General features: G+C 35.5%; 1 protein-coding gene across 1 annotated transcript in view; it reads left to right on the top strand.

The window, feature by feature from the left end:
* The window catches only part of LOC150107117 (dopamine receptor 1-like), a 159,159-nt gene extending 145,604 nt beyond the window's left edge, over positions 1 to 13,555 (top strand). The window contains exon 2 of the mRNA XM_090391619.1: positions 12,332 to 13,555. Coding sequence (XP_090247745.1) covers positions 12,374 to 13,555 — 1,182 coding nt within the window. The 5' untranslated portion in view covers positions 12,332 to 12,373. The remainder of the gene's footprint in view (positions 1 to 12,331) is intronic.
* Positions 13,556 to 18,121: the final 4,566 nt, after the last annotated feature.

Genomic DNA, 18,121 nt, shown 5'->3' with positions numbered 1-18,121 from the left:
TGTTCAGTTCAATGTCAGTAAATGTAAAGTCATTCACTTCGGCTTGATTAGGTATCCAGTGTCGTATTATATTGGTGGGATTAGGCTAGAAGAAACTCATGAAGCTAGGGATCTTGTAGTGTTAATAGAGAGGAAGTTGAAGTTTAGGGGTTATGTGGCAAAGATTGCAAATACAACTCAAAAGATAATTGCAATGCTGAAACGAACCTTCACATGTAAAGAGGCAAAATGTTATTTTGCCTCTTTACAAGGCCTTGATAAGGCCTCACTTGAACTATTGTGTGCAGCTCTGGTTTCCGTTGTGATTCTGATATATTGGAGAGAGTACAAAGGACAGTGTTAAAAATGATATCAGGATTGTGGAATACTGATTATGAAGACAGATTGAGAATTTGTAAATTGCAGATACTAGCAAACAGGAGAATGAGGGGGTGATATGATTGAGACTTACAAACTTCTGAAAGGGTCATACAGGTTTTCAATTTATGGGGGATTGGGAAAGGACGGGAGGGCATCTTTGGAAGCTAAGAATGAAGGCCGCCAAGAGGGTGTAAGAGCTTGATTTTGCTCTCAGACGGTGGTGCGTGATCGGAATGGCGAAAAATACTATGGGAGTAGGGATCTCCTTCATTTAATTATGTAGCCGTAATTGGCCCTCTTCTACAGGTTAGCTTCAAAAGACTTATTAATAGCTTATATTTATGTAGAATATTTCTTGATAGTATAATTTAAAATAAACTTTTATAATGTGCTTTATTATTTTAGTAATCAGTATAGTTGATGAATCTAGAAAGCTTTTTATCAGTTCATCATGTATTGTCAGTTCTGAATTCATGGTGACCCAAACATGAGATTAACTAATCCATATTAATACCATTTTGGTATGAATTTTATTATTAATCTTTACTTTTACTTTTTTTTTTACTCTTTACTTTATGAGATGTTATGCTTCTATATAAATCCAATGCAGGTCTGAAAAATTCCCTGACTAAATTTGCTTACTGTTGTAATATATTTTGGTATGAAAATCAGCAATAAAAAGACAAACACAGTGAAAATAGGCAGAAACATTGAAACAACTGTATCCTGAATGGTGAACCTATAGAACATACAGTATAAAACATTTCTAAGCACAATTTAGGCTGGTATGGTAGGACGTTTAGCTGAATATCTTTATGGAGAAAGAAAGAAATTAGTCAAACCACTAAATTAGCTGTATAAAAGACGATGTTCAAAGCAATTTTAACCATTGTATCTGAAAGCTGAGAAAAAAACATTTGATCAAAGACTGGAGACTTCTGATATGAGAGTGAACAGATTGCATCAGTGGCAGTATTATATTAAAAATGAGGGCATCATGAGAGAATACGACATTGTTAGCATTCAGGAATGTGTTTAGGTTTGCAGAGCTAATCTCAGATGGTATGATCAAAAAGAAGGAATCTAATAGGAGAAGAAAGATTATCAAAAGAAGTGTTCTTTGCCATGTTGACAGGCAGGAAAACGACCCAAAAATCCGCCTACATGAGATCAAGATCTTATTTAGTAAAACATGCCTTAGAAGAAAGAACTATAAGATATCAGCCAAGGCTTCAATATTATCATAACAGATTAATTTGGAAGAAAATTGTCCGTAGGAAGTTAGTACTATATGAAAAAGTTACATCATTATTATCACAACTTCACCTGAGATTCTATGTCGGGAATTTGATGGTATGTATTTGTTTTCATGAGAGATCGTAGGAGGGTTAAAATAATTCGTTTGCATCTCTGTAGATTTGTAAAATCTTAATTTTACACAATTTCACATAGCTTACTATCCATGGTTGCTTCAAACGGTCTTTGAGTTTTAGCACATTATTCATTTTTTGAAAAAAAGTCGTTAATAATTCCGATTTGAATTTCCGTTAACTTTGAAACGAGGGTCCTTTCTTTAGTATAACTACAGTTGTAATCAGATCTGGAACAGCTTATGAAGATGTGAATCAAAAGTTGAAATTGCTTGTTAATTTAAACTCCTATAAAACTAACCTAATATGAATTCAGTTCCAGATAGCACTACATCTTAAACTATAGACTCATGATTCTCATACAGTAAAAACAAGTGTCTGTAAGAATCGTGCTCGTTTACGATAGTGGTGCAAGATTGCTTTCTTTTTCTAATTTAAGTTTCCTTAATCTTCTTTTATTTTGCTAGTAATTTACTTTTCAATATTTCGTTTGAAATCATAAACATCCAGGTCTCCTTTTGAAATTTTTCCCGTCCTTGCACTTTCAAGGAGGAAACTGATATATTTCTCATTAATATGCATTACGTTGCAGGTATTCGAATTTCTTCAATTAATATACAGTTGTGTTGTTACTGACCGTTCCATTTTGTGGAAATTGGGTGATGGATAGGAATGAGTTCATTAACTAAAACTTGTTTTCTGTTAGGATGAACTAAAACTACCAATTTTTTTCGAAAATGACAGCATAAGAAATATTTTTTCGCTAGTTTCTCCCCCCCCCCTCTTTAGCAGTTAAATCAGTTGGGCCCAACAAACTGATTCAACGGGAAACTGAAGGTGTATTCTTTCAGCCAACGATGTTTCTGTTGGACATGCGCAGTTGCTTTCGGGTTACAAAGTCCTCCAACGAATAAATTGAACAAATCTTATCAAAATTTGCTTTTTGAAATGAACTGGTCGTTCGTGTGTGGTAAAGATGATCTTTCTTTAAAGAAGACTCACGCGCTAGCTCGACCAAGTAAGTTGTTATGCGAGATGCCTCATAAAATTTTGTTTACATAGCTTGCTTATATTTTCTAGGGTGTGCAGCAATACTCACTTCATAATAATATTCGTAAATAAGACAATAAAATTACAATATTTACTATTTCTGTACTACAGCTTAATGATTAGCAACATGAATGTTATTAACCCTTTAAGTAGTGAGACCTTTTCAAGTTTATTTTTCGTTTATGCGTCAAAAAGATTGAATAACCACTTTATTTAAATAATATTCACATTTTTTCTCGCATAAGATTTTTAAAATCCTCCTCCCCTTAAAAAACTGTATGCTTGACAGCCGATCATATTTTTTTTATCTTGTTCTGTTGTAGTGAGCGGGAAATTTAGGGGACAGGATATTCCCCAAATAGTACTCATTTACAGATTTTTGGATTACCCAAATCTCCCCCCCCCACCACCACCTCCTAGTTGATTGAGGGTAGCAGCGACAAATTTAGACCATAAGAAGAAAGCATGAAACTGCGACACTGTACTCAAAATTGTGACCGGGAATGGACGATTACTTCAACGATGCGATCCCGCAGTATTTCTTTAGTGAGGTTTGAAAAAAAAAATTAAAACAATTTTTTTTCCTTCAAATACCGAATTATTTTACGTGACGTGAATAATAACCAACGCAAACTTTCTTTTATAATAAGCTTCTTTTCCGTGAAAATACATCCTTCTGATGGAGGATGTTTTTTTTTCATGAAAGGTAGGTGTCTTCCAGCCTTTTTTTCCTTTATCTTGTTTTTTAAAACTTTAAAAAATCCATGTATTTAAGAAATTTGGTCAAGTCCATTCCCCATCGTATGGACCTGAAGGGAATGTTTTTTTTTTTTTTTTTTGCTATAAACTTTGTCGCATTCCTTCTCTTTCAAATTGTACGTAATCATTTTGCTACTAAGTTTGAAGTAACTGAGTTTTTGTTCATATATTTAAGATCGAAACCTTTTGGTTCAGATCTGCACGGGGAGAAATTAGATTCCTGTGATACGGAATCTTGGAAAACGTGATTGTTAAAACTTTTAAAAGTGAAGGAAAAACCCACTGAAATGTTTTGGCTTAAATGCATTCTGAAATACTTCTGTGGAATTAAAATTTGTATTAAATTTGATTGCATAGAATTATCAGATTTAGGACTTGTATTTAACTAAACTAGACTTATTTAAAAGAGGAATTTCTCCGACCTGTATTTTAACGTAATTCCAGTGCACGAACAGATGGCTGACAGTGAAATTTTTCCCATGAGAGAATTTATGGTTTTATTTAGGGTAAATTCTCAAATCCACATTGCTGTATGGGAGTTTCAGCATGGATATTTAATAAAATTAAATAGCCTCTCGCTTTGTTCCGCTTAGTGTTTCAACAAGGTATTAGATTATTCTTAATGGATCGAAATTATAAACTGGTGCGATCAATTAATCTTGAGGATCGAAAGGAACTTATTGTTCACGAAAGATTTTTTTTTCCTCTCCTGTAATTATCGAAAGATGTCAGATCACTACTTTCTTAAATATTACGTAACTCAGTAGGTGGCAGGGCAGGCGAACGTGACGAAATGGGACTAATGGATCATTGAATAGAATAAATTGGTAGCAGACTGTTACGAAGATGTCAGACTGTAGAATCGCCTGAAGTCTTGCTGCACGCAGTGAAGAGACCGAAGAACTGGAGGTTCTTTATGGCGTTATCGCACTAAAATATTTCCGCACTTCTCAGAAGTTTTACTTCAAGGACGACTAAACTAATTCTAGGGAATTGGAGCTTGATCAAGGCAACTCTTTACTGGAACGAGATAAAGGTGAATAGTACTTCAGCTGAGAAAAGCGATAAATGACGTTACTCTTCAAAAGCATTCATCCGTTTTGATCTCAAACTACCGACAATGATGGAATTTTTTTACATCTGTATCCAAATGCTGTTTATAGTAATACCTTAAATCGGCATTTCTGGAATTTCTCCGTTTTTATAAGGAAACGATTTTATTCTTGAACAAATACTTATATCACAGCGGAAGGTTTTTGGAAGCTTCTTCCATTTATTTCTAATAGTAGAATTAAGTCTACTATTAGAAATATTAATTCCATATGGATAGTCCCTTAAGTCTGAGCTGTATACTTAATCCGTAGTAGAAAATTTTTCATTTTACGGTTGGTATGAACATCAACAAACTAGCTTCAAAAAATAAATGCTTGTGACGGCTGGAAGTCCGAACTGTAAGTCGATCCTTTCAGCGAGAATGATGCAATGGAATTTACAAAATGCTTCTAATTTTTCTTTTTAGAAAGGCTTCCCAAGCAATATCAAGGAAGGCCATAATCCAGCCTCGCAAGAATTAAGTCTCATTCTCAATGTTAGTATGCTGAGATGACTTCAGGATCTGCTCATGAAGTTCCATACGTAGTATATTAGTTTCGTCGCCTTCCGAAAATCCTAATTACTGCGGACGTAAACATGAAATAAGCATTAAATTTTAGTCGGTGAAATTTTCATTGCATCAATGTTTCCTCACATAAGAGGTTGGACTGTCAATCCATTTAAATTGTTCATCTGATTTAGTGGGTGGTAAATCGTTTTGAATGGAATTTTATTTCAAGTTCCTTGGAAGCAACTGTTGGTGTTTTTCATGCATCAGAAACGATTGTACTGATACGCTTATCTTTTAGAACTTTTCTGAAACTTGCACGAAATCCACAGATAATATGGATCTAATCCATGTTTTCTACTCATGATGTGTGGTAATACTCATGGAAAAGAAAGCAATCTTCTACAAAGTCATGCTTGTGTTTATTGCACTAAAGAGCACATTGAATTATTTGCAAATAAGAATTTTTATCCAAACATTATTCTTTGACGATTTTATGGTATCGGTCACTGCACCACTTCAGGAATAATACGCAGTGGCGGCTCGTATTTGTAGTGCTGGGGCTGCAATGCTACCAACCCAAGCTGCACGTAAATCACGCGTTACCCCCATTAGGTAGCGGTTTGGTGTGGTCTGCATCGAATGCACTCCAGCGTTGAGTATACCAGCCCCTATAGTACGCCCACAAATAAGACCCATCGACACTTCTGCGCATCTCAAAAGGAGAACCCATTCCGATAATAGGATAATCAATTCGTATTGTGGGATGGGTGTTTATTATTACACGTAGGAAAATTAATTTCTTTTATGAACTTAAATAGTTAAAGTGGTGACTATTTTGCTTGTATAACATCTGGAAAATTTTACGTATAAATCACGTTGGTGATCAATTACACCGCCTTATTTCTTTCTCCCCTTCATGAAATGACTTCTTGGCAGTCTGCCAACGAGAACTCTCGTTTCTGCGGTCGGACTATACTGATACTAGCACAGCACATTGACTATTGCAAAATACAACTATTGCTACAAAATGAATTTGATAAAATACTATCGAGCGGTCTTGTATTACAAACAAGAAAATAATGGTTTAGATAAATATAATATAGAAACTTAAGAATGGCGATAATAAAACAGTAACTTTCATCTTATACTGAAGGGGCTGCAGCCCTAATGGTCGAACCGCCACTGCTAATAGATTTCATCTTACTAAAGAAAATGACACTCGATTCAAAACACTTCCTGTGCTAAATCTGTTACTTTGCCATTTTTGTAATCCATATACGTGACACTTTCAGGGAGAGAACTAATCCAGCTGCTCCAAATACCTAATGGCATACGTGTCTTGAATGTATTTATTGACATAAACTCCTATTCACCACTCAACTAGAAATAGGCGTTTTTCATGAGTTCAGTAAGTAGCGTTTATAATTCCACTCTCCGGTTCTAGAGAACCCCTTGTTTTCTCGTCTACCGTAGATTAATACCCACCTTTTTTATCTTCTGTATAATCCGTGGATTGGATTCTCTCCCCACTTATGTAAATATCATTTTCTTATTTTATCACGGTCTCGGAATGCTATAGTAAAGAAAATAAAGTTGTCGAAGCAAGTTATTTTGCTCCCAAATCGAAATGGGAGAATATCGAACAATCTCTTTAAAACTTAAAGGGGTCTGCTTTTGAGCTCGATGGTGCTACGTGAAATTATCTGTCAACTTCACGTAGTAATTATCTGTTAATAATGCAATTATCTTAATGGATCCTTGAAAACGAAACTCCTTTCTTTACGAGTAAGAATGTAAAACCGAAGTCTTTCGAATCGAAATCGCTTTCATGAAGTGCTTTGCAAGGGCGTATTTTTGTGAATCCCACCCATGAAAGGTTAAGCCAAAAAAAAGCTTTCTTCAGTTCGCCAGTAACCAAGGTAGTGATGGTCTTAACCTACTTTCAGATGCCCTATTCATCTCAAAATGTAATTAGTTTCCCATTTCATAATCCCAACTTAATAAATTATCATAATTTCCTTTTTCGATCATACACGTTTAATATTGTGCTCGATCAATTCGATTTAGTGATCCAAATAAAAATCGTGTCTAAGAAGGGGACATAGGCACTTTATTTTTCGAACTTTCAGTTCACTGCGCAATTTTAGCAAGAGGTGCCGAATCACTCCAACAATGCGAAGACATCGCTAGCGAGCGCACTACAGAAGAACGAAAAAATTGTTCAACAGTTGGTTGCATGGATACCGCGAGAACTGTGAACTTCAGATAAAATCGTGCTTGAAAAAAACAAAGCTGAACACAGAAATTAACTGATAAGTGCAAACTTGACAGAAGTGAGGAAATTGTGCAACTTCGAATTGTATCTGGTTTCCAAGTTACTTTTATTGTCGAGTGGTCTCAAACTTCGGCACTCTAAAGTAGCTTCCTAATGTACATAATTTATTCAAGTGAAAGGGGACGATTTCCTTGGACACGTGGAACATTCTGAAGTTTCCGAAATGTCATGTGCATCGTTAATACACTAAATGACTTATCAAACGGTCGACGTTGAAATTCAGATTTCACACGATAAAGAGTTATCGTATACTAAAGGGATTTGTAGTTTTTCATATCGACTCCCTTTTGTTTTCCATATTTGCAATCTATTCGCATAAACTCAATCAAATATCCCCAAATCACGTTTTCATCAATAGCTTTGAAAGAAAACTTGCTACATTTTGAACGAACGTTTGTTACTTGGATTTCTTCTACAGGAAGAAACACCCGTGAACGTTATTAAACTAATACCGTAAGCTGGCTAAGATTTTTTTTCTCAAGTGACAGCAAAGATTAATTTCTAGTACTCCATTCAGGTGGCCGTCTCGTGGCGGGTGTTAACATTCATCTTCCACATAGTTGAACTTCAGTGTCCAAGGCCGTCCGACCAACATGTGCGATAGTAAGTACATTAACAATCCGTCAACCAGGCTAGGAATTCAGAAACGACTGCCTCCTGAGTTTGTATCCTGCAGTTAGTCTGCGATGAAGTGTCCCTACTAAACTCTTCTCGGAAAGATGACATATTAGCGATAATTCCTCTTAAAAGTAATTTTATTTAATTTTAGACGAATCCATATGCTATCAACTTTCAAAAACCATCTCATTTTCACATTCTATGCAGTGCACTCTCCCAATTTTCTAGCAAATGTCAGAGGGGTTAACAATGAAATATTTAGTGATCACTACAGCCAGGAACTGTAGTGATCACTAAATATTTCATTGTTAACCCCTCCTATGAAAAAAGTGAAACGTTATCTCTGAACACGAAATAACTTTCCCATTGCTCCGGGTAAGGACCTGAAGCCTCAGCTGTCGGTTTGGTTAATAAACGAAAAGAATATCCAACGTGAATGCATGTTTTCGGGTCAATCACTTAAACTGTTTGAATTTCGTCTCCATCCCGCAGACTACCAGAACTGAAATGCCTGAACACAGGGAGCTTTACGTGTCATTCGTACTTCACGGTATTTCATGCTTAGGTTTAGTATTCCCATACCTTTTTTATTTTTGTATATGTAAAGGTTGTGAGTTTCGCCGAAAAGTTAAACCACAACTTTGTATGAAAAGAAAATGCCATTTTGGGGTATTTCATCTTTCCCATTTCAATGAAAAACGCTGTTTACCAAACAATGAGTGTGGATTTGTTCTGAATGAATTTATAATTGTGGTGATATTAGTGGTCGATCGAAAGTACTAATTGCCTATTTTATAATTCAAAGTTCTTAGTCTTACAATAAGATATGCTGGTTGTGATCACTAGTATTAAGCTATTTTTTATTCTCCAAAAACTGTACTTTCCCTTCCTCCCTCCCGCTTCTTTTGTATGCAGTGTTTTAAGTCCAAAATGGCCGAAGATATTTTAACTTCAACAGTGAGCACAAAGTTTCCCGAAATTCATGTACAAGAACTTATCAAATTGCTGAGCGATGACGAAACTTCTTCCACTGGGGTTCAGTATCCTACTTATGGGATCGAATTTAGTAACCCTGCACTGGAGAATAGGATATCTGGATCACCTAGTCAAACTACAATACTTAACATTTCTTTAAATTCTTTATTAAAAAGAATTTCTTATTCCATTGATTAGTATTGCAGCTTTGGTGTCAAAAGTGTGCCAAATGCATTCAGTAAGAATTTATTTCATATGCACTAACCAACATTTCATCAGTTCAAACTGCTCTCGGTGGCCAAATGGCTTTCGTTTCCACTTTGCATTCGCTACCTCATTTTTCAGTTATCATTGGGCTGATAACTGGAACGTCCACAGCATTGTTAATGAATTTTTTCAGAATTACGTGTTTTTAATCCCTCAAACCAGTTCTGGGAACATGCAACTACAGATGCATAGCGACTAATATTTAGTGTATAGCGCAAGGCAACAGGAAACAACCTTGTTCCATAATTATTTCTGAGTCAAGTAGGATATTGTTATCCTACCAATCATAAGTTTGAGTGAGCATTTTTCCCTAAACAGATGACGCGACTCATTTTGCACAGTGAAATGAGAAGAATTTTATGCTAATCTTCTGATTTGCACGCAATGTCCTGAAAGTTTCTACCTTTTGTGGATTATAAGGGATATATTGCTAATAATTGGCCTAATTCGTCATTTCTAAGCAGACGATCTAATCTCGCCAAATTAGAGTTTGATGCATTCACGACGTATTCTCATGCCTAACGAAATTTTAACTCCTCCCTGGCTCTTAATTTCGGAGTATGTTAATCACAACGTAGACGACTAAGATGACTATATTAAATTGTTAAATGCTGTTTGAGCAACCTGTAACTTGTTTGATATGAAGATCAAATTTTGCAATTCTTTACTTTGCAAGATTTCATTAGAATAGGACTGCATCAGAGTGACTACCAATTCGTCCGTGATGGAATGCAATGAAGTGAACTAAAGGGGAAGAGCACGTCTGGAAGTTTGGTTAAATAAACCATTACGGAATACCAGAAATTTGGCTATAACAGTATTAGATTCGTATCTAAAGCACTAATACAACTTATCAAAGCTATTTACAGTAGCTTAAAAGCCAATATGCACTTTATTATATCTAGTATATTCCATGAATTTTACGATAGATCTGTAATGCAGTGTCCTCGCCAAGTTCATTCGAATTCAAAACTTGTACCGATTTTTTGTAGTGTTTTTTAAAAACAAATGTATGCTTTAATTGAACTTTACTATCGTAGCAAAGTGAAGTTTACACCTTTTTTCTACTTCATTAAACGGTGGACAAATAAGATTTCTAATTCAGAAAACATCTTGATGCATAAGCTATTGAAATTTATTAAATTTCAGTTTCTAAAACGTTGAGTATATAAACGATTATATTAGGCTTGGCAAATACATTGCCGATTACAAAAGTGCACTGAGTTCTAAGAAAACCAAAACACTGTGCTGAACTTAAGATTTTCCAAGACGAGCAATCCTGTTGAATGGTTAGACGTTTATACATAGTTTTTTCTTTTCCTCACTTTGGCCATTTAAAATGTTTCAATGAAATGACTCGCTCAAATTTGTATGTTTAATATCAACTTTCGTTCCATAAATCCACGCAGAAATCTAAATTTTGCAACTAAAGAATGAAACCACTTCAGAGCCACCTATATAGGTTTGGAAGGACCTGCCTAAAATAATTGGTAAACTACAAGCTTGCCGTTGAAGCCAAATTTTATTAAACAATTGTATTAACTTCTACACTGACTGGTATTCATTAATCAGTTTATTTTGCCAATAAATGTGGTTTGGATTGAAGTATTGCTGTTCATCCTAGCAATTTTAAATTGCAGAAGGGGAGCTGCTGAAAGAATATTGACTGCGAATATTTCAAAACATTTCTCAGAATAACTTGTCCTGATTGGACAACCAATAATGGGTGCTTGTGCATTTAATAAAATTCGATTCAACTCATAAAAATAATGAATTTAAAATACTCCTTTGCGATACGATCACATACTGAGGAGTTGCACTTTCACAATTTCTGAACTTAAAATTTGGAGTATGGTGCGTGTGGTCCTACTGAAATGATCTTTTATGATATAATTATGTATAGTGATAACATCTCTTGCTTCCATAGTTTACCTTTTTTTAATGTGCATACAACTAATTACAAATTTAGGCAGTGGTTTAATTACCTAGTCTGCTGTTAACTATCAAAGTACAGGTATCCCTTGCTTAACGCGGTATTTGATTGACTCGCCTTTAACCCTGCGGAGCTCGCAGCTAATCTGACAGAAACATGCGAAATGTTTAATGTTAATATTCTTACACAATTCGGTGTATAGCATGGAGGTCATGAGTAGCTTTGCATTCATGTTAAGAGTGATATTCAACACTGTTTTTGCTATTAGTTTAGTTTAACACATGTCATGTAAAAGTTTGATATTTGACAGTAAATTTGTATCTGAGAGATACCGCGACCTCCGATATCAGTATAGTATGATTTAGTTGTTTTTTATTCTTTGTTCAATAATTTCTAGATTGTAACTGAAATACAGAGCCAAAGGCTTATTTATCATACATCTCCTAGGAGATGTGCTTTACATTTATGGAAAATACTAAGGCAAGTGATCTGGAGCTTATTCCACGTTAACTAAGAGTTGCATCAGCCGAAACGTTTAGTTTTTATATAATCTACACGAAACTCTTGTAGTTTCTATATTCGACTATGAAATAATGTTGGATTCAATATCCACTTAATTTGTACCATGTATTATATTTGAGGCGTTTTTTCTTTGCTTGTTTGCCGAGTTCTAGAGAATCATTTTGCTTGTTATCGTAGAATTTGTCGATAAGAAAACTGCTCAAACAACTCTTGATAACTTTTTATAAAAAAATTGCAGTAAATGTAGGTACAAATATTAATTAAACATTTACTTTGCATTCATTTTTTATCTTTCCTAAAAGAGTACCATATAAAACGAATCATTAATACAGTAATAGATCATGGATGAATTGTAATTTTTACCATTGATTATTAGATTTGATTAAGGCTATTTTGATATACGCGGTAATATCGAGGGATTAGTTAACCGAGGGATCTGTGTATAGTTAATTCTTTTGATATGTGTAAGGCACTCTAAATTAAGAATGAAAATCCTCTTATACTGGACATAACTTATTTTTTTTCTTTCCTTGTCTTAGAATCAGTCACCTGTTCCTGTATGGAATGGCAGCACGTCTCGCATGTTTCTCATGATGTTAATGGTAAACTCCCGAAATGACTCGTCGTTCGCCAGTGTCGAGCAAGATGACCTCTCTGAATCATGGACGTTGACAACTAAATGCTTAATTGGAGTTCCTCTCGCGCTGGTGATTTTTCTCGCCATCAGTGGTAACCTTCTCGTCTGTCTCGCCATATACACTGATCGACGACTCAGGAAATTAGGTAACCTTTTTCTCGTCTCTCTTGCACTTGCAGACTTATTTGTGTCGTCTCTGGTGATGACGTTCGCTATTGCCAATGATCTAATGGAATATTGGATGTTCGGCCCTCAATTTTGTGACACTTGGATAGCGTTTGACGTCATGTGCAGTACTGCGTCCATCCTGAACCTTTGCGCAATCAGCCTTGATCGATTTATTCACATCAAAGACCCCCTTCGATACGGACAGTGGATGACAAAGAAGGTTGTACTCATCTCCATAGCCATAATCTGGTTAATGTCAGCTCTGGTTTCCTTCCTCCCTATTAGTCTTGGCTGGCACAAACCGAAGAAGTCGGTGTACACGTTGGACGCAGAAGAAAGACCCACATGTGCCCTCGAGCTAACTCCTGTTTATGCTGTGGTGTCATCAATTATCAGTTTTTATGCTCCGTGTGTCGTCATGGTTGCATTGTATACGCGGCTGTATCTTTATGCTAGAAAGCATGTTAAGAATATCCGAGCGGTGACCAAACCAAGTGGGACTTCCTCTAGTGGAAAGAATTCCCGAACTTTCAACGGATCCCATCAGAGCATGGATCATAAGGCAGCTATCACATTAGGCATAATTATGGGAACATTCCTGGTCTGCTGGGTTCCCTTCTTTTGCATTAACATCGTTGCTGCGCTTTGTCACACTTGCATTTCCGATCTTGTGTTCAAGTGTCTCACCTGGTTAGGATATTGTAATTCGGCACTCAACCCTATTATTTATAGCATATTTAACACGGAGTTCAGGGAGGCATTCCGAAAAATCTTACTAACATACTTACAAGCAGAATGTTGTTCGATACCCCGATGTAGCAGTTCTCACAGACGTCGTGGAACAAGCGATCGAGTGAATCGGAATGTGTCGCCGAGATCCTCGCCAAATGATCACGTGGATGCTGCTAACCGAATTGAAATCCAAGGCGACTGGTCGGGCAAGTCGTCTGATGTCTAATAACTTAGATGTCTCAGTGTTCTATTTGCATTCCAACCAGTGAAAAAGTAAGTAAACTGCAGTTAACCAATGGAGTTAGTTCCACTTGACTGCGGTTCGTTTTTCCTGCTACATCCCGGATGTCAGTTGTCTTCATGAACTTCATTTTGCAGCTTAAGATTCTTTGAATTCTTAATCTCCTTCCTGTAACAAATGTAGAATATGTATATTACTTCACCATAACTCACAATACTTTGTTGTATATCGCGTGGTTTTCTAATGTTTCATATTTAATATGAAGTTACTTAATATTCATGTGTACAAATTCGTAAAAGAATTTTAAGCTTAACTTTATACGGGTATAGGAGAAATATTCAAAAGGATGGCTAAATATTTTTAGCCTGAAGTACACGGTAACAAAACGGTTAAAGTTCAAAAGCAGAATTTATGAACTAGTCGTTTTCACGATTTTTCTGAGATAAATCGAATTCTTCGGTATTATTTGATAAGTTCTTTAAGTTAGGATAATATTCTATTCCAATTACTCGATGTTAAGGAGTGCTTTCAAAAATGAAATTTAATAAATGCAATTGAATTTTACCAAATTTTCAACTTACCTCTAAGCTTTCAAGCGATCAGTTAAATCCGTTCTAATTTCAGTTACTGATGTAATAGTGCGTGCTTACTAAGTCATTAGTGGTACTGAAGATCTCGTTCACTGGGAACGGTCATATATTAGCTCGAAGACTAGAGAAAATGAATATGCATGGGAGAAAGTTTCATTTAGTCGCAATGGTAAATCTTTATCAAAGATAATTTCGTAAAATAAATTCATGATGCAAATAAAACATCCACTCTCACTAAACCAGTTTCATCTTTAATCAAAACCATTTGAAATGATCCATGCCTTTCAGTATTGATTATAAATTACCTTTTTTTGTGAAGGATATGCGCCCGGTAAAGCATTCTTCACAGTTACAAGAAACCACAAATTTATATTCCTGACGTGAAGATGTCCAATGGATTCTGTAATTTCATGATCTAAAGAATAGTGAGCATTTAAGAATTTCTAGTTATTCATTCAAAATCTGATTTTTATATCCATATAGTTATTACGCTTAAATTTTTTTTGAAACATTTGACATCCCACTACTAAGTGTCTTCATGTTTCGTTGTCATTTCGAATCTTCTATCAAGAGGAAATAACTTGTTCTCGTGGCTTCAGGTTGTGAATTTTATTTTCCGATGAAATCCCTCGCGGTTGTTCTATATTCTTTCGTGTACTAATTAGCTTACTGAGTATACTTAACTCGGTAAATGGCATCTAGAAAAATTGTTTTCGAAACCCACTGTGGCATCGATTTTATTATTCTCTACACAGAATAGAAAATCAATTTTCATATCTCAGTGTTACCGAACTTAGATTAGCAATTTCTGGATTGATACCTTCATCTATCCACAATGTGCTATAGGTTACCGGACTTTCGCGAACAGGATTAAATCTAATTAATATCACTCAGCCAGGTTATAATTTTTTTTGCTAAAATCTATTCTGTGCATTCGTTCATTCTTCGGTAATATTAAAGGAAATGTTTCTCTTCTGGAGGCCGAAGATTCTTCAGATTTGACTTAGACATCAAATCTCGATTTCTGTACAAAATCGACGCTATATTAGAAGTTGATCATGACTTTGAGATTGTCTTTAGATCTAACAGATTCATTCTTCTCAGTCTGGTAGAGATGCTAAACGCGTTCTGCGTATTATTGCCATGCCAACTGATATACGAAAACTGTCCTACTTTGACTGACGTTATAGCCAGGAGTAGCCTAAGGTGCGTTTTATCAAGTTCTTCCTTTGATTCTTATAGTATAACATGCGGCACTCTGCATAGAATTTAATATTTCAGTAGCTTTAAAGCTGGAAGTTGCATTTAGCGCCATTCCGACTATGCATTGCATTGAAGTCTATAGCCTTTCATTTAACTAGTGAATAACAAAGTGGATTTTAACCTAAGGAGAAAGCAGTTTAATCTAACAATTACGGTAAGATATTCACTTAAAATTTGTTCGCTTAACGAAAGTAGTGAAGCCACTCCTATTTCCTCCGATATACGAGTATTGCGTTCATGTGAATAATTTCCTTATCACACTCTTCCAATCATAAGCCGCAGTACTAAAGTGCGTTCTATTAATGAACGTGAGGAAAGTATGGTAACGACTAACTTCTCGCATAGTGAAAATATTTCGACACAGAAAATGCACGGCCTATCCTTTTTCAAACGGATGGTTGTACAACTATATAAGGATTCAAGAACACGATAGACATTTTCTTGCTGAACCAACTTTAAGACATCTATCCTTATTTGGGATGAGAACAGTTAACTCTAGTTCAACGTAATATAAACTACGTTGACTATACAAAGTAATTCTTGGTGAACTCGTCATTGAAGTTTATTTCAATCAAATGATTTAATTTTAAAGCGACCAGCCAAAATTAGTTAACACTCGGTATGTAACTAAAGTATATTTTTTCTATGGTAAAGAAAACTAAATTGTTTAATTGCTGAATAGTAAGCCAATTCTTGCAGCTAAGATGCATTCATAAAACTGATTTTGTAAATGATTTTTTTGCTGAAGAAAACATTTAAGCTTGCACAAAATGTTTAGTTTTGTGAGTGACTGCTTGGAGCTCTGAACATCTTGATGTGCGAAAATGCACAAAGTAACGATGGATGAATACCATGTTTTTAAACCGCAATGTTAATTTAATTAGTTTCAAAAATACTCGGAATTATATTCTCATTCTCTTATAGAATTTAAGAATATACAGCCAAGAACTAAAATTTAGCGCACTGATGAACTAGTATTGTTGATTTAATATGGTTTACTTAGTTTACACATCAACACCTGGAATTAATATATAAATAGCTAACTGATACACACGAACATTTCTTTTACCAATGTAAGACATCTATGTTAACTGAGCGTTTGGGAAAAACGTTCCGGAAAAACGACGAAGTGGCCTATTGAGCAAGTTATAAGCGGGAAGTACATTGTTAACTAACAGCAAGAAAGACGATCAGTTTGTCCTCCTCGATGGAATCGAGAATTTTATGGGACTTATGAACAAAATTCTATCGTCGTTTTGTAGATTTGGGGTTTACATAATCTGGCAGTTGTCTGAGTCTTAAAGAAAGGAACTCTTTCAGGTCGTTAAAGGGATGGACAAGCATCTCTAAAAGATGCATTCACAGATTTGATATAGTGTCAGTGTCCATATTATTGGGTCTTTCGATTAATTGAACTTGTGGTATAGTTTGCTGTCGCTATCTTCACAACCTGGAGAAATCTTTTTCCACTTCTTTCGAAAGAACGGAGATGAAGATACTGCGGCCATTCAGTTACTTTCATCCCATTTTTTTGAGAACCTGTGTGCTTTCGATGTGGAATAAGGTATAGAAATATTGAAAGTGGCAATCGCTACATAAAATATGCAAAAGTCTACAGCATACATTTTGAAATACGACTGGATAATGACCTTGAATCAAATCAAGGAAGACTTTTTATATATCTAAGTGTATCAGAGCAGCTTTCTCATACACTACAAATGGTGTACAGTAAAAGCGTTTTTTGAAGAATAGCCCTAAGGGTTATACTGTAGTAATACAGCCTCTACATGAGACGTTAACTACATTTACTGACTTTGAGGACCTTAACGCTCGGTAACTATTCAGCAAGAAAAGGGTCTTTTTTTTTTTTAAATAGTGAAATCTAAGCTTTCGTAAGCTGTACGAATAGACTGTCTGGAGTCATTTTATATGCATAAGATACGCTGAAAAAATGCATTCGGCCTTCATTTTATGACATTTGTGTTCACTCGTGCATTTTAATTTCCATGTTTGAGGACTGATTGAGTCGATGTTCTAATAATTTTCTCTGTAATTCATCCTATTTTCGGTTCTACTACCAGGTTAGAATTCTGACTCCAAAGAAACATGTGGCTTATTGGCATACCGTTAAACTTTAAAACTAAGGGATTATACTGAAAAAATAAAGTTTTTTCCCGTTGCAAGAAACAGCAATCATCTAGTTCTCAGGAGCTTGAACTTCGCACACAATCTTCTAATTAAGTTATTTGCGGAATGAGGTCATCGTTACTCTAATTTAATTACATTTGCTCCTCTCCTGGTACTGGTTAAGTGATAACGAACCAACTGAGAATAAAACCTGGAAGTTGTTGATGGAACACGTCGTGAGGACCATTCTAGAAGCAAAGGCAGCAGATTTGGGTTTGCAGTTAATTGTATACGTATGTTACTCAGCCACTGATTACTGTTCTTAATAGTCTTATTTACAATGTGGCGGATATGGATTTTAGTAGACCAATAACCATGAACATCCTGGGAGATGTAGAACCGCTTCTGAGATAAAAATTGGAAAAAAACTTGAATTTTTAAATGGTTATGGCTATCAATGAGTTTATGCCAGGAAAGCTAGTTGAAGCTTGGCTACATCCTGTCTGATTCTACAAAAAACTCGCTAAGGTGAAGGTGATTAGGCTCAAAGAATGGCATTGAAAAGCAGCTG

This window comes from Typopeltis vanoorti, chromosome 4, assembly GCF_054136105.1.
Source record: "Typopeltis vanoorti isolate ZY-2024b chromosome 4, IOZ_Tvanoo_1.0, whole genome shotgun sequence".
Lineage (NCBI taxonomy): Eukaryota > Metazoa > Arthropoda > Arachnida > Uropygi > Thelyphonidae > Typopeltis > Typopeltis vanoorti.
The sequence above is the reverse complement of the archived record's forward strand: the minus strand, read 5'-3'. Positions and strand labels throughout refer to the sequence as shown.